This window comes from Carcharodon carcharias, chromosome 6, assembly GCF_017639515.1.
Source record: "Carcharodon carcharias isolate sCarCar2 chromosome 6, sCarCar2.pri, whole genome shotgun sequence".
Lineage (NCBI taxonomy): Eukaryota > Metazoa > Chordata > Chondrichthyes > Lamniformes > Lamnidae > Carcharodon > Carcharodon carcharias.
The window spans coordinates 46,599,237-46,619,679 of record NC_054472.1 but is presented as its reverse complement, the minus strand read 5'-3'; the positions used below and the strand labels follow the sequence as shown (position 1 = coordinate 46,619,679).

The 20,443-nt window shown below is 39.4% G+C and overlaps 1 protein-coding gene across 4 annotated transcripts in view; it reads left to right on the top strand.

Moving 5' to 3' along the window:
• Positions 1–20,443, top strand: part of golga4 (golgin A4) — a 223,169-nt gene that overhangs the window by 79,772 nt on the left and 122,954 nt on the right. For all 4 annotated transcript variants that reach the window (XM_041189612.1, XM_041189611.1, XM_041189610.1 and 1 more), the window contains one exon: positions 7,691–7,838. In XM_041189612.1, coding sequence (XP_041045546.1) covers positions 7,691–7,838 — 148 coding nt within the window. The remainder of the gene's footprint in view (positions 1–7,690; positions 7,839–20,443) is intronic.

The window sequence follows — 20,443 nt, the reverse complement described above, 5'->3', positions numbered from 1 at the left end:
CCAAGAAATTGATAAGGAAAGAGAATGAGAACAAACTGAAAAGAGAAATAAAAATAGATTATGAAGGTTTATTTTGGTATATAAATAGGAAGAGATTAGTGAAAGTAAATATTAGGCATTAAACAAAGGCTTCTAATGTCTTCTATCATGGAGACAGATACAAAACATTCAGGGAATAATGGAGAACCAAGGACCTCATGAGAATGAGAAACGTAAAGAAATCAGCATAAGGAAAGAACTAGCAAAGGTTAATGAGACGAAGTGATGATAAATCCCCTGGATCCGACAACGTGTATCCTAGGTTTTAGAGGTAGCTGTCGAGCTAGTGGCTGCTTTGGTTTTGGTTTTCCTGAATTCCTTCAATTCTAGAACAGTTTCCAAGGATTAGAAGGTAGAAAACAGAACCCTGCTATTTATGAATGGAGAAAGAGAGAAAACAGGGCACTCCAGGCCAGTAAACCTAACATGAGCAGTAGCCAAAATGCTAGATTCAAATATTAGGTACATGGTAACAAAATGGTTAGAAAGTTCTTTGATTAAGCAGAATCAACATGGATTAATGAAGTTGGAATATTTTTTCCTCAAATCTTTTAAAGCTTTTTGAGAATTAAGATAGATAAGGAGGAGTCAGTGGGTGGCAGTGTAGTTGTAACTTTAAAAGACATTGAACAAGGTTCCACACAAAGTTATTCCATAAAATTAGGACTCATGGGATTGGGGTAATATATTAACATGGACTGAGGATTGGTTAATGGACAGAAGATGAAGACTATTAATAAACAGAACTTTTTTCACATGGCAGGCTTTAACTAATGGAGTACCCTGAGGATCAGCAATTGAGCTTCAGTTACTCACAATCTTTATTCATGATTTAGATGAGGGGACTTAGTGTACCATATCCAAGTTTGCTGGCAGCACAAAGTTTGCTGGGAAAGTAAGCAATTGAGAAAGACACAAAGAGACTGCTAGAGGGAGACCGACAGATTGAGAGAGTAGGCAAGAACATGGCACATTGGATACAGTTTGATGAAGTGTTAAGTTATTCACTTTGGCGGGAAAAATGAAAAAGCAGAATACCTTTTGAATCATGAGATACTAGGAAATGCTTGCATTTAGAAAAAAGTGGGTGTTCTTGTACATGAAACAAAGTTACATGCAGGTACAGAAATAAATTAGGAAAGCAAATATGCGAGCTTTTGTTAGAAAGGGATTGAAGTATCAGAGAAAAGAAGCCTCACTAAAATTCTACAGGGCATTGGTGAGGCAATACTGTACTGTGTGCAGTTTTGGTCTCTACACCTTAGGAAGGATAGACTCGTTGTCCAGGGTCAAGAACCTAGAAGGTTAACTGGACTTGCTTCTGGGGTGAGGGGATTGCCCTATGAAGGGATAATGAGTAGACTAGGCCAAATTCCTTAGAGCTTCAAAGAATGAGAAGTGATCTGATAGCAATATAAAATTCTTAAGGGGCTTGGCAGGCTATATGCTAAGGAAATGTTTCCCCTGGTTGGAGAAGCTAGAACACAGGGTCACAATCTCAAAATAAGGGAAAAGTCATTTAGGACTGAGATGAGAAATTCCTTCAATCAAATGATTATGAATCTATGAAATTCTTTACCCCAGAAGTGTGAATGTTCAATGATTGAATGAATATATTCAAGGTACAGGTGGATACATTTTTTGGATACGCAGGGGATTCAGACATGGGGATACTGTGGGAAACTGGAGTTGAGAAAGAAGATCTTGTTGCATGGCGGAGCAGGCTCAAAGGCTGAAATGGCCTACTTTTTTATATTCTAAGTTGGAAGATAATAGGTTCAAGCCCTACTCAAGAGTTGAGCATATAATCTAGGAGATACTTTTGGCACATTACTCATAGAGGGCTGTATTGTTGGAATTGTCATGTTGGATGAAACCTTGGAGTGAGGCCCCATTTGTTTGTTTAGGTGGATTTGGTTCTTTTGCCATTCATCTTAAATGGGTGTCCTTTGGTTCTCCCCACTTCTGCCAAGGGAATAGTTATTCACCATCTACTCAGCCCAGACCACTTACTTTTGAACATGTTTATCAAATCATCTATCAACCTTTCCTTTGGTCAATGGCTAATCATGTAACTAGAGCTGTGGACATGGCTTTAAACTAACAAGGAGGTGGGTGGGGGAGGAGGAAGGGTTTGGGTGAAGGAAGATTTAGAAACCCAAAGAGAGGTCAAGGTATGGTTGGAAATTAGGAATAACAAGAGTAAGAAAATGCTGGTGGGAATTGTTTATCTCCCCCCCCCGCCCCCCCCCCCAACAGTATTCATACCATTGGGCAGAGCGTTAAACAAGAAATTCAACAAAAGGCATTTAAAATGATAGGAGCTTGTAACAAATCTAATGTAATAATTAATGAAATAATAATCTTCATATAGATTGGGACAATCAAATTAATAAGAGGCGCCGAGAAGATGAGTTTGTAGAATGTCTTTGTGATTATTTCCTGGAGCAGTGTGTTGCGGAAATGACGAGAGATGAAGCTACCTTAGATCTAGTAATGAGGCACAGTTAATTAGTAATGTTCTTAGAAAAGATCCACTGGGAAATAGTGATCGTAATACCATTGAATCCCTTGTTAAGTTTGAAACTGAAATGCTCCAATCACAAACAAGCATCTTCAACATTAAAGAAAGCCAATTATATAGATATGAGGGCCAAGATGGCTAAATTGGGTAAATAGACTAAAAAATATGGAGGTGACTGAACAGTGGGAAATAGTTTTTTTTAAAAATTCAAAATATTCAAAAATGCATTCCATTGAAAAATAAAAGCTCAGCAAGAAAGGCCCATTTGTGGCTCACTGAAACTTAAGGATAGTATTATATTAAAAGAAAAGGCTTATAACGTTGCAAGGAATAGTAACAATTTGAAAATTGGGAATGTTTTAAAAACCAGAAAAGGTCCGCCAAAAATTTGATGATAAGGGAAAAAATAAAATGAGTGCAAACTACACAGAAATATAAAAACAAATTGTAAGTGCTTTTATAAATATATAAAAAGGAAAAGAGTAACAAAAGGAAACATTGGTCCTTTAGAAGCGGAGGCAAAAGAAATTATCACGTGGAATGAGGAAATAGCCGGGGCATTGAACACATTGTGCCTGTCTTCACAGTAGAAAATACAGGTTTCATTCCAGAAATTGACAGTAACCTAGGGGTTTAAAAGAGAATCTTTGGAATTCATTACCCCTGTGGGTTGTGAATGCTCCATCATTGAATACGTTTAAGGCTGGGCTCAACAGATTTTTGGCGAATCAGGGAATTGAGGGATATGGGAGTTGGCGGGAAAGTGGAGTTGAAACCTAAGATCTGTCATGATCAGATTGAATGGTGGAGCAGGCTTGACAGGCCATATGGCCTACTCTTGCTCCTATATTTTGTGTTCTTGGGAGAATAACCCCACCTCCAGTCTATCCATGTAACTGAAGTCTGTCACCGCTGGAACAATTCTTGTAAATTTTTCATGCACCCTCTCTAAATCCTTCACATCTTTCCTAAGATATGGCATCCATATTGGACATACTACTCCAATTGAAGCCAAAAGCTTCACCACCCTCCTTGCTTTTGTGCTCTATGCCCATGTTTGTGAAGCTCAGGTTCCCGTTTGCCTTATTAACCTCTTCCTCAACCTGTGCTGACACCTTCAAGATTTGTGCACATATATCCCCAGGTCCCTAAGCTCTTGCATCCTTTGGAATTGTTCCCTTTATTTTATGTTGCTTCTCTGTGTTTCTCCTCCCAAAATCTATTCTTTCACACTTCTCTGCATTAAATTTCATCTGTTACATGCCTACCCATTTCACCAATTTTTCTGTCCTCTTGAAGTCTATTACTATCTATTTTAGTGAACAGTCCTTCCAAGTTTTGTGCCATGAGCAGATTTTGAAATTGTGCTCTGTGCACCAAAGTCTAAGTAATTAATATATCAAAAAAAGCAGTGATCTAACACTGGCCCATATGTACATAAGGAGGTAACATCACTGAGGAACTCCACTACATACACTCCTGCAGTCTGGAAAAACAACTGTTCAGCCAACTTCGTATCATGCTACCACTGTCCCTTTTGTTCTATGGGTTCCAACTTCTCTGACAAGTTTATCATGTGACACTTAATCAAATTCCTTTTGGAAATCCATGTGCACCACATCAACCCTCTCTGTTAATTCATCCAAAAACTCATCAAGTTATCAAGTATGATTTGCCCTTAACAAATCCATGCTGGTTTTTCCTAACTAATCCGTGTTTCTCCGTGTCATTTTTGTTTCAGATTATCGTTTCTCAAAGCTTTCCTATAACCAAGGTTAAACTGACCGACCTGTAGAAATTGGGCTTATCCTTACACCCCTTTTCGAACAAAGGTTCAACATTTGAAACTTTCTCGCTCTCTTGCACCACCCCTGTATCTAAGGAGGATTGTTAGATTATGGTCAGTGCCTCACCTTTACTTCCCTCAGTATCCTCAGATGCAACTTATTCTGTCCTTGTAACTTAACAAATTTAAGTACATCCAGCTTTGCTGACATGCCCTGTTTATCAATTGTTTGCTGATTCAGTCTTAACCCCCTCCTCTTGCACTTCCTCCTTTGGCAGCATCTTATTCCTTAGCAAAAACAGGTGCAACTTACTCATTTGCTACCTTAGCCATTCCCTCTGTCTTTCTAATTGGCTCCACCCCTTCTTTTACTATTTATATATTTATAGAAGACTTTTATATTTCCTTTTATATTAGCTGCCAACCTCTTGTCATACCCCTCTTTGCTTCTCATTTTTTTTCACTTTTGCACTGAACTACCTCCATTCAGCCTGTTTTCACTTGTATTCTCCCTGGCATCTGTCCGCTGCACCCTTTTTCTGCTTCATCTTACTCTTTATCCCCTTCACCCAGGGAGCTCTGGCTGTTCTGTTCCTGTTTGTGAGAATGTACCCCAACTGCAGCCGAACCATCTGCTCTTTAAAGGCATCCCATTAGAGTTTTGCCTGACAAGCTTCGATTCCAGTTTATTTGTGCCAGATCTGTACTTACCACATTGAAGTGGCTCCTTCCCCCAAGTAATTATTTTTACTGCAAACTGCTCCTTGTCCTTTTCTGTAACTGACTTAAACCTGATTATACCATGATCACGTCAAATGTTTCCCTATTGACACTTGACCCACCTCATATCCCAGAACCAGGTCCAGCAATGCCTGCTTCCTCATTGGCCCAACTATTTCTTTAGCTGTTTGCTTTTATATATTTATAAAATATCATTGTATTTTCCTTGATTTTACTTGCCAGTGTTATTTTCATGACCTCTCTTTGCTTTCTTAATTTCTTTTTTACTTTTACACCGTACTTTTTATTCTCTTTTGGGCTTTATGTACTTTTTATTCTTATCTGGGCTTTATAGAGCATTGAGTCCTTGAGGGTCTGATGTAATCTTCCCTTTTTTTATATACTCTGTATGCACTTTGACATCCAGGGTGGCCTGGATTTGTGGCCTGCAAAGATCTGTGTTGGTTTCAACTATTTACTTTATTCATTAACACCTTTCATGATGAAATATGTAGCCACATATCCAAATTTGCTGATGATGGGCAGCATTGTCAGCAGTGTGGACAGAAGTATAAAATTACAGAGAGATATTGATAGGTTGAGTAAATGGGCAGAACTGTGCCAAATGGGCTTCAGCTATACAAAATGCTTGTTAGACCACACCTAGAGCACTGCAAACAATTCTGGAAACCAACCTTAGGAAGGATGAATGGACTTTGGAGGGAGTGGAGTGTGGATTTACCAGAATAATATATGGCCTCCCAAGGGTTAAATTACAAGGAGAGTTTATATAAACGGGTTGTATTCCCTGGAATTTAAAAGGATAAGGAATGATTTGATCAAAGCTTTCAGGATATTAAGAGGAACTGATTAGGATAGATAAAGAGAAATTATTTCCACTGTTTGAGGAGTCTAGGCTGAAGGTATTGAGTAAAGATCAGAACTAGATCATTTGGAGTGAAATTAGGAAGTATTTCTACACAAAAGATGAAAGAAGTTTCGAACTCTCTTCCTCAAATGGCATTTGATGGTAGATCTATTGTTAATTTTAAGTCTAAGATTGATGGATATTTGTTAACCAAAACTATTGATGAATAGGGGCAAGATGGGTGGTTGGAATTACGTTACTAATCAGCCATGATCTCATTGATTGGTGGAACACAGTTGAGGGCTTACTCTTTTCCCCATGTTGCAATTCCATCTCACTGCACACAGTGTCACTTAGAAACAGAAAATCAAGAACTCGAGGCTTGCCAAGAGCTGCTGATCCTGTGGAAACAATGGCTTTGCTTCCCATACCTGTATCGTCATCTCTGGAGACCCTAATAAAATATTCTTTTGACCTCCTCCTCATTTAATAGCAGCCCTTGGTGTTATAATCCACAGATATCGGATTAGTTCCCATATGGGCATAGGTGATGCCCAGTGCTATCTCTTCAGAGCCTCTCATAACTCCTCCATGACTTCTGTGTTCTCACACTGCTTGTCCGAAATCTGATCTCAGACGGACTGCATTTTTTTCCAACAAAATATTTGGAGGAAAAAACAAAGCTGCCACTTTTGCCTCATTCGACAAGACCAATGTCTTTGTTACTGATTCCGTTCCCTTCTCTGGCCACCATCTCAGCCTGAATCAGACTTTTGGCCACTTCATCCTTTTCAACCTTGACCATATCCTCGGTATCACTTAGGTTCCTTACTTCCACCTTTGTAGCAATGCCCATTTCCATCCCTGCCTTGGGTAATCTGCTGTCAGAACACTCATCTGTGCCTTGTCATCTGCAGATTCAACTCTTTCAGTGCTTTCCTGACCAGCTTCCCATCACTACCCTTGGTAACCCTTCGCACGCTTAAAACTCTGCTTTTTTCCTATCCTCTTATCAGGTTCTCCACTTAATGCCCTTCACTTTTAATTTAACTTTTCAGGTAGCAAAATAAATGTTTATGATTAGATTACGATAGAATCTAAAATAAAATGACCTTTAAAAATTGTTTTGTTTTAATGCAGATTTTTTTAACATCATAGGGAAATTTGACATTCCACAAATATAAGTTAGTTTTCTGGGGCCAGTGAACATGTTTAGCAATAATTCTGAAATTTGTACACTGTTAAAAACACAGTTGCATCTCAGCAACATGGGGCTACCTTTTTCAAGAGTTCTTAGTGATACTGACCACTTAATAGTGGGAATTATCAATTTCACTGATTTAATCAATTGCCAACTAGTGTATATTGGGATGTTAAATCTTTCATTACCAGTTAGACACAGACTATTACTGAGTTTTTGAATTACTACTGGTTTTGATGGGAATCTGAACTTTACAAGTTCTTATTAATTAGCGAGTTACTATTCATTGAGTTACTGATAGAATCAAAGTTCTTCCAACTAAGCTGCAGCTTTCAGGGATAAAATGAAACCATGAAAAGCAGTTAATTGCATTATCGAAGACAATTCTAAGTGCTAATAAACTGCTTGGTGTGAGCAAGGTGGGACGAAGGAATTAGAACAGGAGGAGGCTTGTGAGGAATATAAACACCAACATAGATAAATTGGATGAATGGTCTGTTTCTGTGCTGTTGACCTTTTGTAAGAAAAAATTAAAGGATTGATAAATTGCAGGGCATGGTGATCGCAGAGACGAAACGGCAAATGCATGAAACGTTGGAAATGAAGGAAGAGGAAATCTCTCAACTTCGTGCAAGAATTCAGCAGTTCACTGGACAACGTGAAGAGCTGCTTGAACAGAAAGAGAAGTCTGACAAAGCTGGTAAGCAGTTCCTGCTGTGTTCCAAGTTTTTAAATTTTTCTTTTTTTTAAAAAATTATTCTTTAAATGGATATCTAAGTGCAATCAAATTCAGTAAAACGAGTAAGTAAATCCAGATTTGGTTGTGGAGGAAAAGATAGTGAGTTTGGTTCAGTCAGATATTTTATCAACAAATTAACGAGGTGTACTTTGGACATTAACTAGCAGTTGAGCATTCGTGAAGTCTGAGCTTAGATTATTAGTTTATTTCTACCAGTTTATAGTAGTTGATTTTTTGTGCACCAGTTTATTATTGCATGCTTTAACTGCTATGTGATTCTTAACTTTGAAAGATACACTACTGCCCAATTAGTCGAACATTTTCATCATTCTTCACTGTACTTTTGAAAGTCTGCTAGCGCAGGCATTTGAGGATTAGTATGATGAAAACTTTCAATGCTTGCAGACACTGTCTCTCAATATTCACTAACTGCTTTGTTGCTGCTCATTTCTTTGGCATTTTTCTGCTGGTTGCAGTTTGTTAGTGATAACTGCAAAGGATATAGACTGAAGATTTTCATTGTCATGCAGCCCATTGACTGTTGTGTGTCCAAGTTGACTAATTCTGAACTCATCAAGCTTCATAAATAAGGTTTTAACTTTCAATATAGTATAAAAGCAAAATACTGCAGATGCTGGGAATCTGAAATGGAAACAAAATGCTGGAAAAACTCAGTGTGCCTGACAGCATCTGTGGAGAGAGAAACGGAGTTAGCGTTTCGAGTCTGTATCACCCTTCTTTAGAGCTATCCATCCTTTTCCCACCCTTTTTTCCTCCACCACCATGTTTTTTTCATAGAGTGCTTACCCTTGTTCTGCTATTAACACATTCTGCTTTCTTAGCTTTGTGCCACTAACAGCATTTGCTTTCGCCCTTACCACTACCATTAACACCCCTTTGTCTTTTTGCCCATGACTTCTTTGTTCATCTCTCTTTAGCCCCCACCTATCGCTGGCCTTCTATTCAGCTTCACTGTCTCCACCTCCCTTAAACAGTATACATTTCATCACATTTCTACTTCTCTTTAGCTCTGAAGAAGGATCATACAGACTTGAAACGCAAACTCTGTTTCTGTCTCCACAGATGCTGCCAGATCTGCTGAGTTTTTCCAGCATTTTCTGTTTTTATTAGCTTTTAACTTTTTATTTGCCAAGATAGTGACAATGAGATAAATAGTCACTTGCTCTATACCCAGGATAATCCTGCCCTGGGTCAAAGATTGAATTTGTTTGAATGAGATTATAAACCAGTGTTCCATCAATCAGCATTGTCACTGTGATTTGGATGAAAATCTGATGCCATGTGTACTTTATTCATAACCTAATTTGTCCAATTTTACCATGTGTTTAATGGGAGGACATTTTGCAATCAGCTTATTGGAGCTGCTCTACTGCAGCAAGTGATGAGACAGTGCTGAACTTAGTAAAGTAACAAAAGTAAGTTTTTGCCCACCTATTATTTGTTTGTACATTTTATTTATCATAAATGGTATAAAATTAATTTTTTATTTGCTTCATTTTGAGTTTGTGTAACTTCAGTTTACATTTCAACACCTAAGACACAATGTCCTGGATTTTGTGGTAAGAATAATGGCGAAGCTATCAGTGCTTACAGTTAGAGTAGTACATTGGATAGCAACTTCCAATGTTTGATATGTGCAGTTAAATGCAGAAGTCAGAAACTTGCTGTCTGATTTGCCTTGATCCTCCAGAATCCTTATTACACTATGTTTTTGAGCGATTTAGCATTGAAACACGTAACAGGTGTTAAATTAGGGCTTGTCCGTTCAAGAGTAGGTGAATTTTTAATAGCATGCTTAGCCTTAATTACTGGCACTAAAAATTTACTTTTCCAAATGCTGTGTCTCATTCTTTCACATTTGTAATTATTATTGGAAATTCACGAGGAAAATTAAAAATTAATTTTTTGAAACTTTTTCTTTCTCTTTTTACCTTTCTCTTAATCCTATCTTTCCCTCTCTTGATTTTGTCTTTTGTACATGAATTTACATTGTATTAAATATTCAAATTTACAATTTCTACTTCAGACTTAGCTTGAGTTTTCAATGTTATTGGTTGAAGAGACGGTATTGCTTGCTCTGTTCCCGCATGTCCCAGATACTCCTGAAGAATGTTCTGCGCTGTTTCATTCTTGGATGATGGTAAATTGCTGCATAAAAGGGGATGTTGGCGTGTTGTGGCATTGTTACTGGACTGGTAATCCAGAGACCCAGGCTTATGTCCAGGCGGGGGGCAAGATTAATGAATAAGTCAGGATTAAAAGCTAGTCTCAGCAACAGTAACCATGAAACCATCAGATTGTCATAAACCCCATCTACTTCACCAATGTCTTTTAGGGAAGGAAATCTGCCTCTTTACAGTTCTGTCCAAGATGTGACTCAGCAATGTGGTTGACTCTTAACTACCTCTGAAATAGCTGAGCAAGATCCTCAGTTTTAGCAAACCAGTGCAGAAAAGTCAAACAGAATTAAAATCGGACAGGCCACCTGGCATCGACCTGGGCACCAGAAATGGCAAAGGCCCAGTCAACCTGAAAAGTCATCCGTACTGACATCGGGGCCTTGCACCAAAATTGGGAGAACTGTCCCACAGACTCATCAAGCAACACCTTGACATAATCATACTTACTGAATCATACCTAACAGGCAATGTCCCACACACCTCAATCACCATACCCCGGTATGTCTTATTTCACCTGCAAAACAGACTCACCTGAGGCGGTGACACAGTGGTATACAGTCAGAAGAGAGTGGCTCTGGGAGCTCTCAACATTGACTCCGCACCCCATGGAGTCTCATGGCATAAGTCAAACATGGGCAAGGGTACCTCCTGCTGATTACCATCTACCACCTTCCCTCAGCTGAGTACCCTTGACCATCAACAAAAGTGATGGAACCAGCGTCATTGACATTGCTATCAAGTGGCACTTAGACAGAAATTTCCTACTCATTGTAGCCCGGCTTGAGTTCCACTAGGGCCACTTCAGACCTCACCACATCCTTGGTCCAAACTGGACAAAAGAGCTGAATTCAAGAGGTGACTGACCTTGACATGAAAGCAACATTTGACTGAGCGCAGCATCAAGGAGCCCTAAAAAAATTGAAGTCAATGGGAAATCAAGGTTGAAAGCTCTCCACTGTTTGGATTCATATCCAGCACAAAAGAGTTTGGCTGTGGTTGTTGGAGGCCAATCAGCTCAGCCCCAGGTCATGTCAAGAGCTCCCCTTAGGCCCAACCTATTTTAGCTGCTTCATCAATGATATGCTCTCCGTCATAAGATCAGAAGTGGGGATGTTTGCTGATGATTGCAGTGTTCAGTATCATTCATGACTGCTCAGATACTGAAGCAGTGTGTGTCCATTTGCTGCCACACCTGGACAACATTCAGTCTTGGGCTGATGAGTGACAGGTGACATTCATGCCAAATAGGTACCAGGCAATAACCATCTTCAACAAAACAGAATCTAACCATCTACCTTTGACATTCAATGGCATTTATCACCATTGAATCCCCCACCATCAACATCCTGGGTTTTACCATTGACCAGAAACATAACTGGGTTGGTTATATAAATGGTATGGCTACAAGAGTAGATCTAAGGCTGCGAATCTGAAGCAATTAACTCACCTGACTCCCCAAAACCTGTCCACCATCTAGAAACGTCAAGTCAGGAGTATGACGGAATGCTCAGCACTTGCCTGGATGAGCTCCAAGAACACTCATGAAACTTAACACCATCCAGGACTAAGCAGCCCACTTGACTGGCACTCTATCCACCATCTTAAACATTCACTGCCTTCACTACTGATTCATAGTGACAGCAGTATGCCGCATCTACAAGTTGCATTGCAGCAGCTTGCTGAACCTCCTTTGACAGCACTGTCCAACCACTACCTAGAAAGTCAAAGGCAGTAGACACATGGGTACACAACCACCTGCAATTTCTCCTTCAAGCCACACAATCCTTACTTGGAACTATACAGCTGTTCCTTCACTGTTGCTGGGCCTAATGCCAGGAACTTACTTCCTAGCAGCACTCTGGGTATACTTACACCAGATGGGCTGCAGTGATTAAAGGCGGCGGCTCACCTCCATCTTCTCTAGGGCAATTAGGGATGGACAACAAATGCTGGACTTGTCAGTGACCCTCCCACCCCATGAAATTATTTTAAAAAGCCTACGTTAAGTCTCTGGGCAGCTGTAAGCTTAATGAATGGCGAGTGCTGTTCTTTCACTGCTGACTGTAAAAATATTTGGCAGCAGTGATTCACTATGTTTCATATTAGATCATCATTTTTGTCAGTTTCTTTTGCTTTGCATCCTGAACATCTATGCTCTGTACATTTTTTTTCTTTTCAAAATTGTTGAAGTGTAGGTAATTAAAATTAGAATATTTTTCTTTGCTGGTGAGTAGTTGAGACAATTGGCTTCTTTATGCCCAGATTATGGAGGGGAAAAACAGCTGAGACTTCCCACTGCTGATTACCATGCAGTGAAGTTGTTGAAAAAGATGTGTGTGTGGATATCGGGTGGAGTCAAAATCAGGCTTGCCAGAACTTCATTTTCCCCAGTGATTGAATAGCCTGCTAACATTCAGCCTGACTGAAAAAATGACCTCTTGGTGCTGGCACTGGTGCAACTATACTCCATTGTCAAGAGAGTTTAAAATTATAAATTTTATAATAAAATTTTTAAAAATGTATTTGATAAAATTCTGGCCCCTTGGAAGTTGGCATGTCCAATTAAATTGAAATCTGAATTCATGTTTTTATGTATCATATGCAAACTTTACATGGCAGTAATGTCTGGTTTGTTTTTGGTATATGAGAGAAGTTAGCATTGTTGCTAAGTTCTTATTCTTAGAAGTTGATAATTTTAACAAAGGTGACGTATAGCATTAAGTATTGCTTGACAGAACAGATTTTAATAGGTTACTCTTAAACGGAAGGCACTGTTAGAATTCTATTTTTAGTTTTAAGGTTCACTATACAGAAATCTTAACACAGCATTTTATTTCTGTACATCCACGCATGCCAATAAGTGAATCATGGTGCCTTTCCCAAGCCTTGTATGAACAGGACTGGGGTAAGGGCTCTTCTTTCTTACACTCCATAGTGCTTGCACTTGCTCAACAAGTAAACCCTATGCTTCTCAGGCAATAGCTCATGATCCTTTGCTAATCATGACAAAAATCAGTTGTTCCTTTCATGCAAAGCACACATTTAAAATAAAGATGGAACTATACATCAAATTATATTTTTACAATTTGTGTGCCTACTTTCAGCAACTATTTCATAAATTTTGTTGCAAACTAAAGTTTGGCATTTTTTGAGAAGAAATTAACTATAAGGGAAATATTTTTATTTTTTCTAGATGAAAGGGTGAAGAATTGCACATCACTGAATGATTGAACATGCTCTCTGCAGTTAGATCCTTTAGACAATCTTAGCACCAAAGCAGTTGCCCTTTACAAGAAGTTGGAATGAAATACCTGAGAGTGAGTTCACCTCCCCTTCTCCTGTAGCCTTTAGTGAAAACAACTAGGTATTGCAACTTAGCTTTTTCACAGTGAAAAGATGCAGTATGTGAATAGTTTGACAGTCAGGTGCTAGACCAAAATTTCCAATTGAAATAATGACTGTTTTATAACATAGCATTACCCTTGGTAATGGAACTGATTCACTGTAAGCAACTGGTTTTGAAATGCTTCAAATTTATTGCTTTCATACAGAAGTTAATTTCCTATATAAGTGAAAGTCCAAGCTAAGAAGAATTACAGCTTAATGTCTTAGCTTGGCATGCACACTCATACAGAGCAGAATTCCAAATCAAGATGGATTTGTATATGAAACTTTGCAGATGCCATTAACACCAGCATTGGTGGCTATGGCAAGGCACCTGAGAATGTATTTGATTTATTTAGTTTTTGTTTATTTTTCTGATTTGCCTTTGTCTGCCAGTATTCTCACTATTGGTATTATTTTGCTATTGAATCCTTGCTTAAGCGACCTTTTTGATGTATGAGTGTTGGCAGGCTTTTGATCTGAGTATCACAGCCCAGCCCAATTCCACCCTCACCTGATGACCAAGCCTGTACTTCTAATTGGTGACAATAGGTTATGTCATGAGGTGGGATTATTGCCTGACTTTCATTTAATTTTTGCCTCTTCCCTTCCTTTCCAAAACCAAGCCAGTGTTGAAATCAATTGTTCCACCTGTACTACCAGCCAGCTGAGATCACCTATTTTGGCACAGTTTAGGGGTCTTGAATTGGATTGTTCAGTATGGCTCAGCTACTCATTGCCTTAACTAGCTAAACCATGGGTGATCTCAATAACTTGTGTTTTTATTAAACTCGCAAAATGCTTAAAATATTGGCTTTAAAATTTGACTAGTGGCAGTTGCTTGTCGGAATCCAATAAATCACCAGTTCTCTGTCGTTAAATCCCATTAGTTGAGCTGCTGCAATTTATGTATTGATGCCTCACTGGAGTAATATTCTGCCTGGCCCAGTCTAACAGACTGAGAAAACACAGCACCTCTGAATCCAATGTGTTATATCGATTGAAACTACTGAATACCAATCAACTAGCATCAGTTTGATTCCCCATATTATCAGACTTGCAGTGGTAGATAGATGTGATTTGTATAGATAGACTGTACTCATAACATATATCGGCCATTTTGGCTTCTGCTGAATTCTGACAGTGCGGTGTGCTGTGCATATATGTAAGCAAAGCGATATTTTTCCATGCCCCATGTTGGTCAGGTAAAGATAATAATGTGAGCTCGCTCAGTTTTTTAAAAATTCATTCATGGGATGTGGGCTTCACTGGCTAGGCCAGCATTTATTGCCCATCCCTAGTTGCCCTTGAGAAGGTGGTGGTGAACTGCCTTCTTGAACCATTTGCAGGCCTTTATAAAATTGTGTAATTTGAGAGAATATTTAAATAAATTTTGCAGCTGAATATTGACATTATTTTAATTGAGTTACAGATAAACTTCATACATTGTTAACTGTGTCTTAACCTATTAATCGATACAACAAAAGCCATTCCTTTCAAAATAGCACTGTTTAAAGTCCTACAAAGAGTGATCCACAAAAATTCACGTGGGTTTTTAGTTTCTTTTTGTAACATTATTTCTTCAAGTATGATATTTTGTGGGTGGTGGGGCAGAGGGTAGTGGGGGTGCAGGGCAAAATTAATCAATTAAAATTAATTGCCTGAGATCCATAGTTTTAACTTTAAGTACCCTTAAGTGTGGTTTTGTGGAAGTTTGTCATTGTTGCTTGCTGCTTTCATCGATGTGCCATTGTTAACTGCAAAGAAAATGTCTGCTGATATGTGCTGTGAAAGTAACATAACGCAGTACTTACGCATGTTATGCTGTTGTTAACCATTGTAGATTATCTAAGATGAGCAAAATGGACCTTGACAGGTACAAAGACCAATCACTTGTTTTAACTAACAAATAACTCAAAAGATTTATATGGATCACCAAAAACTAAAGTGTACTCTTTCTTGCCTACCCTTTACAAGCAGATATAACTGGGAATGTATCTTACATCTGGCACTTTCATATTCTAATTCTACACAATAATTTCATATTAACTCCTGATAGTGTTCATAGCTACACATCTATTGTGAGATTGTTTGTATGTAGAGCAGCTGGAATGGCACTGGTGATTTGATACTTGACTCACTTTTACATTTGTGTAGGTGCTGCCCTTATTATTTTGAACTGGTTAAGGAAATGATTGCAAATCCATTTATGGCATGAATGACATGGCAGTTCTGGATGTGAGAACATGAAGTTGAGTTTTATAGGCTTGCACGAAGAATACTGCTGTTCCAATAACTACACAAAAAATGTACTTGTTAATTGTATAAATTGTGTATCATTAATGTTCTTGCAAATGAAATCAATTGTTGTAAATAACATAGAGCAAAATGTCGCCTGGTGGATTTTGAAAAAATGTTTTAAGTGTTCTAGCATGATTTTTGCTTCAGCTCAGTGTCCTTTGGCACTCTTATTTTTCAGATTTCTTGCATTAGTTTTCTCCAGATGTGTATAAATTTTACTTTCTAACGAATGTTGGATTCACTAAGATTTTATAAATGTTTTTCTGAATTTTATCACTTTTCAAAGCAGCTGCTTTAATTGTTTAAGCAAATTATTTTCTAACCAGCAGCTGATGCAAGTAAACAATGCCATTAAATATATTTATTTTAAACAACTAGTCAAAGTGTAGAAGAGCCAAGTAGTGAATGGCAGATCTTTCATTTGGCAATAGTATGGGACTGTTGTGTTTACTGCTGCCTTGGAATCAACCATTAAAAGGATGATGTGTTGGGAAGTTTTTTTTAGTAAACTCTGGACTTGTTCAAAAGAGTTTTGTACATTTGAGTGAATTAGGTGGACCCTTTGTGATTCTGAAGAAATTTGTCCCAAGAGTTTTCCCATGTACTGAACCAGTAAAAAATAAATTGGAGGGTCAGAAAGGTGGATTTTAAGGAGGGCTTTGAAGAGATTAGATTGGGTAAGGCCAGGAGATTTTCTTCCCTAAAAGACATTAAGTGAATCAGATGGTTTTTAGGATAATCTGGTAGTTTCAGGTCAGCTTTACGGAGGCTAGCTTTTTATTTCAGATTAATTAATTAATCGGATTGGATCCATGTGACTGAAAGGACAGGTGCCAGTTATTGTAGAAAAGCCTGGACTCTGGAATATACTTTGTTTGGTTATGATTTTCATTTTGAAGAATACCAGTGATGATTAATCAATGAATTTAAAAGGATGAGCTTTTTAGACTTTGGTCATGATAAAACTGTGGTCATGACCAAGCAGGATTTGGGTGCAGGATACATTACAGGTATAATGTTTGAGTGATCTAAAGCTTATGATGCATGAGAGGCCTTCCCAGGACCACATTGGAATGGTCAAATACTGTGATTAAGCACTGTGCGTAGATCTAGATGCAAATATCAGTATCTGTATTTAATGGCCGCCTTGTATTCAAAAATGATTCAATTTTTAAAAAAAAATTACCTGTCTCTTTTATCCCCAAAACTTATTTAATGAGTTAATTAATGTTGTTCAAAAAACTATTTTTCCATATTATCTTCTGTACTGCATAAGCTTCTTTTCTTGAGGATGTTGATGACCATGTACAAGGATGTAAATGAGGGTACTATTGCCGAAACAGCCTTCTGACATTAACCTTTGTGCCACTTCAAAGGCTTGCCACTTCAAAGGCTTACCACTTCAATTATTCTTTAATTTGTCCATATCCGAATAATCTTGAAGAAAAAATAAGACTTAATTAGGAATCTTACCTTCTATGCCCACTTGATTGATCTGTTGCTAAATGGTTCTTCTGATTCTCTCTTGATATGTAGTCTGATGATGCTGGTGAACTATGCAAGAACTTGTTTGACTTTGATTCAGCCCATTTTAGACATGTAGTTCCATATCACTCCATGAATAGATTGACTCTAATGCTAAGGTTAATCATGCCTCACGCTCTCCTTTGCGTGTCTTTGGTCAATATTTACTCAGATGACTGTCTTCTGTGTCATTGTCCAAATGTGAGCAGTATTTTTTTAGCTGAAGCCCCTCAATGCAGATTTCCAGTAACTGACACCTTGAAGTTAAGTCACATTCCAGATCAAAGACAGCTGCATCCTATTGTAAAATCTGTTTTTGAATTTGAATGTTTCTCAAGGCAGGAAATTGGAGCATGAGAAGTAGCAGCATTGGTATATAAGGCCATTAAAAATGTGTACAGAATTTCTGGTTTTGTTTTGAATGGCATTGAATACAAAGAGGTCACGTTGAACTTGCACAAGACCTTAATTTTCCAATTGGAGCTTGACTGTGTGCTATTTTAGGCTTGCAACTGATAGAAGAACAAATCGAAAACAAGCAGGATTGAGAGTTAGTTATGAAATTGGACTTCAAAAGTTAGGTCTATTCAACAAGAGTTGAGAAGATTATGCAGTAATCTGATAGATTACTTTAAAGATTATGGAATGAGATTAATTGTTCCCACAGATAAACATATCCAGACTTCTGTTGCACCTAAACTCTACTATTCTAATGCTTTCCTTCAAAAGCAATTCAATTAATTATTAAATCTGGAATAAAAAGCTAGTTTCCATAAAGCTGACCGTGAAACTATCAGATTATCCTAAAAACCATCTGCTTCACTTCATATCCTTTGGGGAAGAAAATTTCCTGCCTTTACCTGGTCTAGCTGACATGTGATTCTGGACTCACAGCAATATAGTTGACCCTTGACTGTCCTCTGAAATGGCCTAGAAAGCCACTCAGTTGTGTCAAACTGCTACAGGAAAGCCAAAACTAGCATCAACCTAGGCACCAGCAATTACATGGTCACACAAGGCAACGTCGACCTGTAAAGTCGCCCTCAATAAAATCTGGGAGTTTGTGCAAAAATTAGGAGAGCTGTCCTACAGACAAGTCAAGCAACAGCCTGAGATAGTCATACTCACAGAACCATACCTTGCAACCAATGTGCCAGATTCGTCCATCACCATCCCTGGGTATATTCTGTTTCATTGGCAGGAAAGACACACCAGAGGTGGGCGATCCGATGATACAAAATCAGGAATATCCCTGGGAGTCCTCAACATTGACTCCCGATCTCATGAAGTCTCTTGCCATGAGGAGAAACATGGGTAAGGAAACATTCTGCTAATTCCCTCCAACTGTGCTCCCTCAGCTGATGAATTGGTATTTCTCCGTGTTGAGCAACACTTGGACGAAGCACTGAGGATAGCAAGGGTGCAGGGTGAACTCTGGGTGGGGGACCTTCAATGTCCAGCCAGACAGGTGGTGAGAGCACCAAAATGAGGGAAAAACCTACTTGACTTCACTCTTACCAATCTCCCTGTTGCAGCTGCATCTGTCCATGGCAGTATTGGTAGGAGTGACCAATGCACAATCATTGTGGAGACAAAAGTTCCACATTCACGTTAAGGATCGTGTTGTATGGCACTAGCACTGTGCTAAATGGGATAGATTCAGAACAAATTCAGCTGCTCAAAACTGGGTATTCCTGAGACAGTGTGGGTTGTCATTGGGAGCAGAATTGTGTTCAAACCAGTATGTGTAATGTGAAATCATTGGGCAGATGGTGACATAGTGGTATTGTCACTGGACTGGTAATCCAGAGACCCAGGGTAAATGTTCTGGGGACCCGGGTTCGAATCCCACCATGGCAGATGGTGGAATTTGAATTCAACAAATATCTGGAATTAAAAGTCTAATGATGACCCATCTGGTTTACTAATGTCCTTTAGGGAAGGAAATCTGCTGTCCTCACCTGGTCTGACCTACGTGTGACCCACAGGTCCAGGTACCACAGACAGAATTCTTAAAAAGAATTCAATGCAGTGTAGTCTCAATTTCTCTGCTCCTCTCACCCATTCTAATCTCTCTCTCTCTGAACTTACTGCACTCCATTCTCTCGGGTCCAACCCTGACATTGTCATCAAACCCGCTGACAAGGGTGGTGCTGTTGTCGTCTGGCGCACTGACCTCTACCTCGCGGAGGCTGAGCGTCAACTCGCAGACACTTCCTCCTACCTCTCCCTGGACCATGACCCCACCATTGAACATCAAGCCATTGTTTCCAGGACTGTCACTGACCTCATTTCCTCTGGGGATCTTCCTCCCACAGCTTCCAACCTGATAGTCGCCCAACCTCAGACAGCCCGCTTCTATTTCCTACCCAAAATCCACAAACAGAACTGCCCCGGTAGACCGATCGTGTCAGCTTGCTCCTGCCCCACAGAGCTCATCTCTCGTTATCTTGACTCCCTTCTCTCTCCCCTTGTCCAGTCCCTTCCCACCTACATCCGTGATTCCTCTGACACCTTACGTCACATCAACAATTTCCAGTTCCCTGGCCCCAACCGCTTCCTCTTCACCATGGACGTCCAATCCCTCTACACCTCCATCCCCCACCAGGATGGTCTGAGGGCCCTTAACCTCTTCCTCGAACAGAGGCCCGAACAATCCCCATCCACCACTACTTTCCTCCGTCTGGCTGAACTTGTTCTCACGCTGAACAATTTCTCCTTCAACTCCTCTCACTTCCTCCAAATAAAAGGTGTGGCTATGGGTACCCACATGGGCCCCAGCTATGCCTGTCTCTTTATGGGGTATGCGGAACATTCCTTGTTCCAGTCTTAGTCCAGCCCCCTTCCACAACTCTTTCTCCGGTACATCGATGATTACTTCGGTGCTGCTTCGTGCTCTCGTCGGGACTTGGAAAAATTTATTAATTTTGCTTCCAATCTCACCCCTCCATCATTTTCACGTGGTCCATCTCTGACACTTCCCTTCCCTTCCTTGACCTCTCTGTCTCAATCTCTGGTGATAGACTGTCCACCAATATCCATTACAAACCTACCGACTCCCACAGCTACCTCGACTACAGCTCCTCACACCCCGCTTCCTGTAAGGACTCCATCCCATTCTCTCAGTTCTTTCGCCTCCGTCGCATCTGTTGCGAT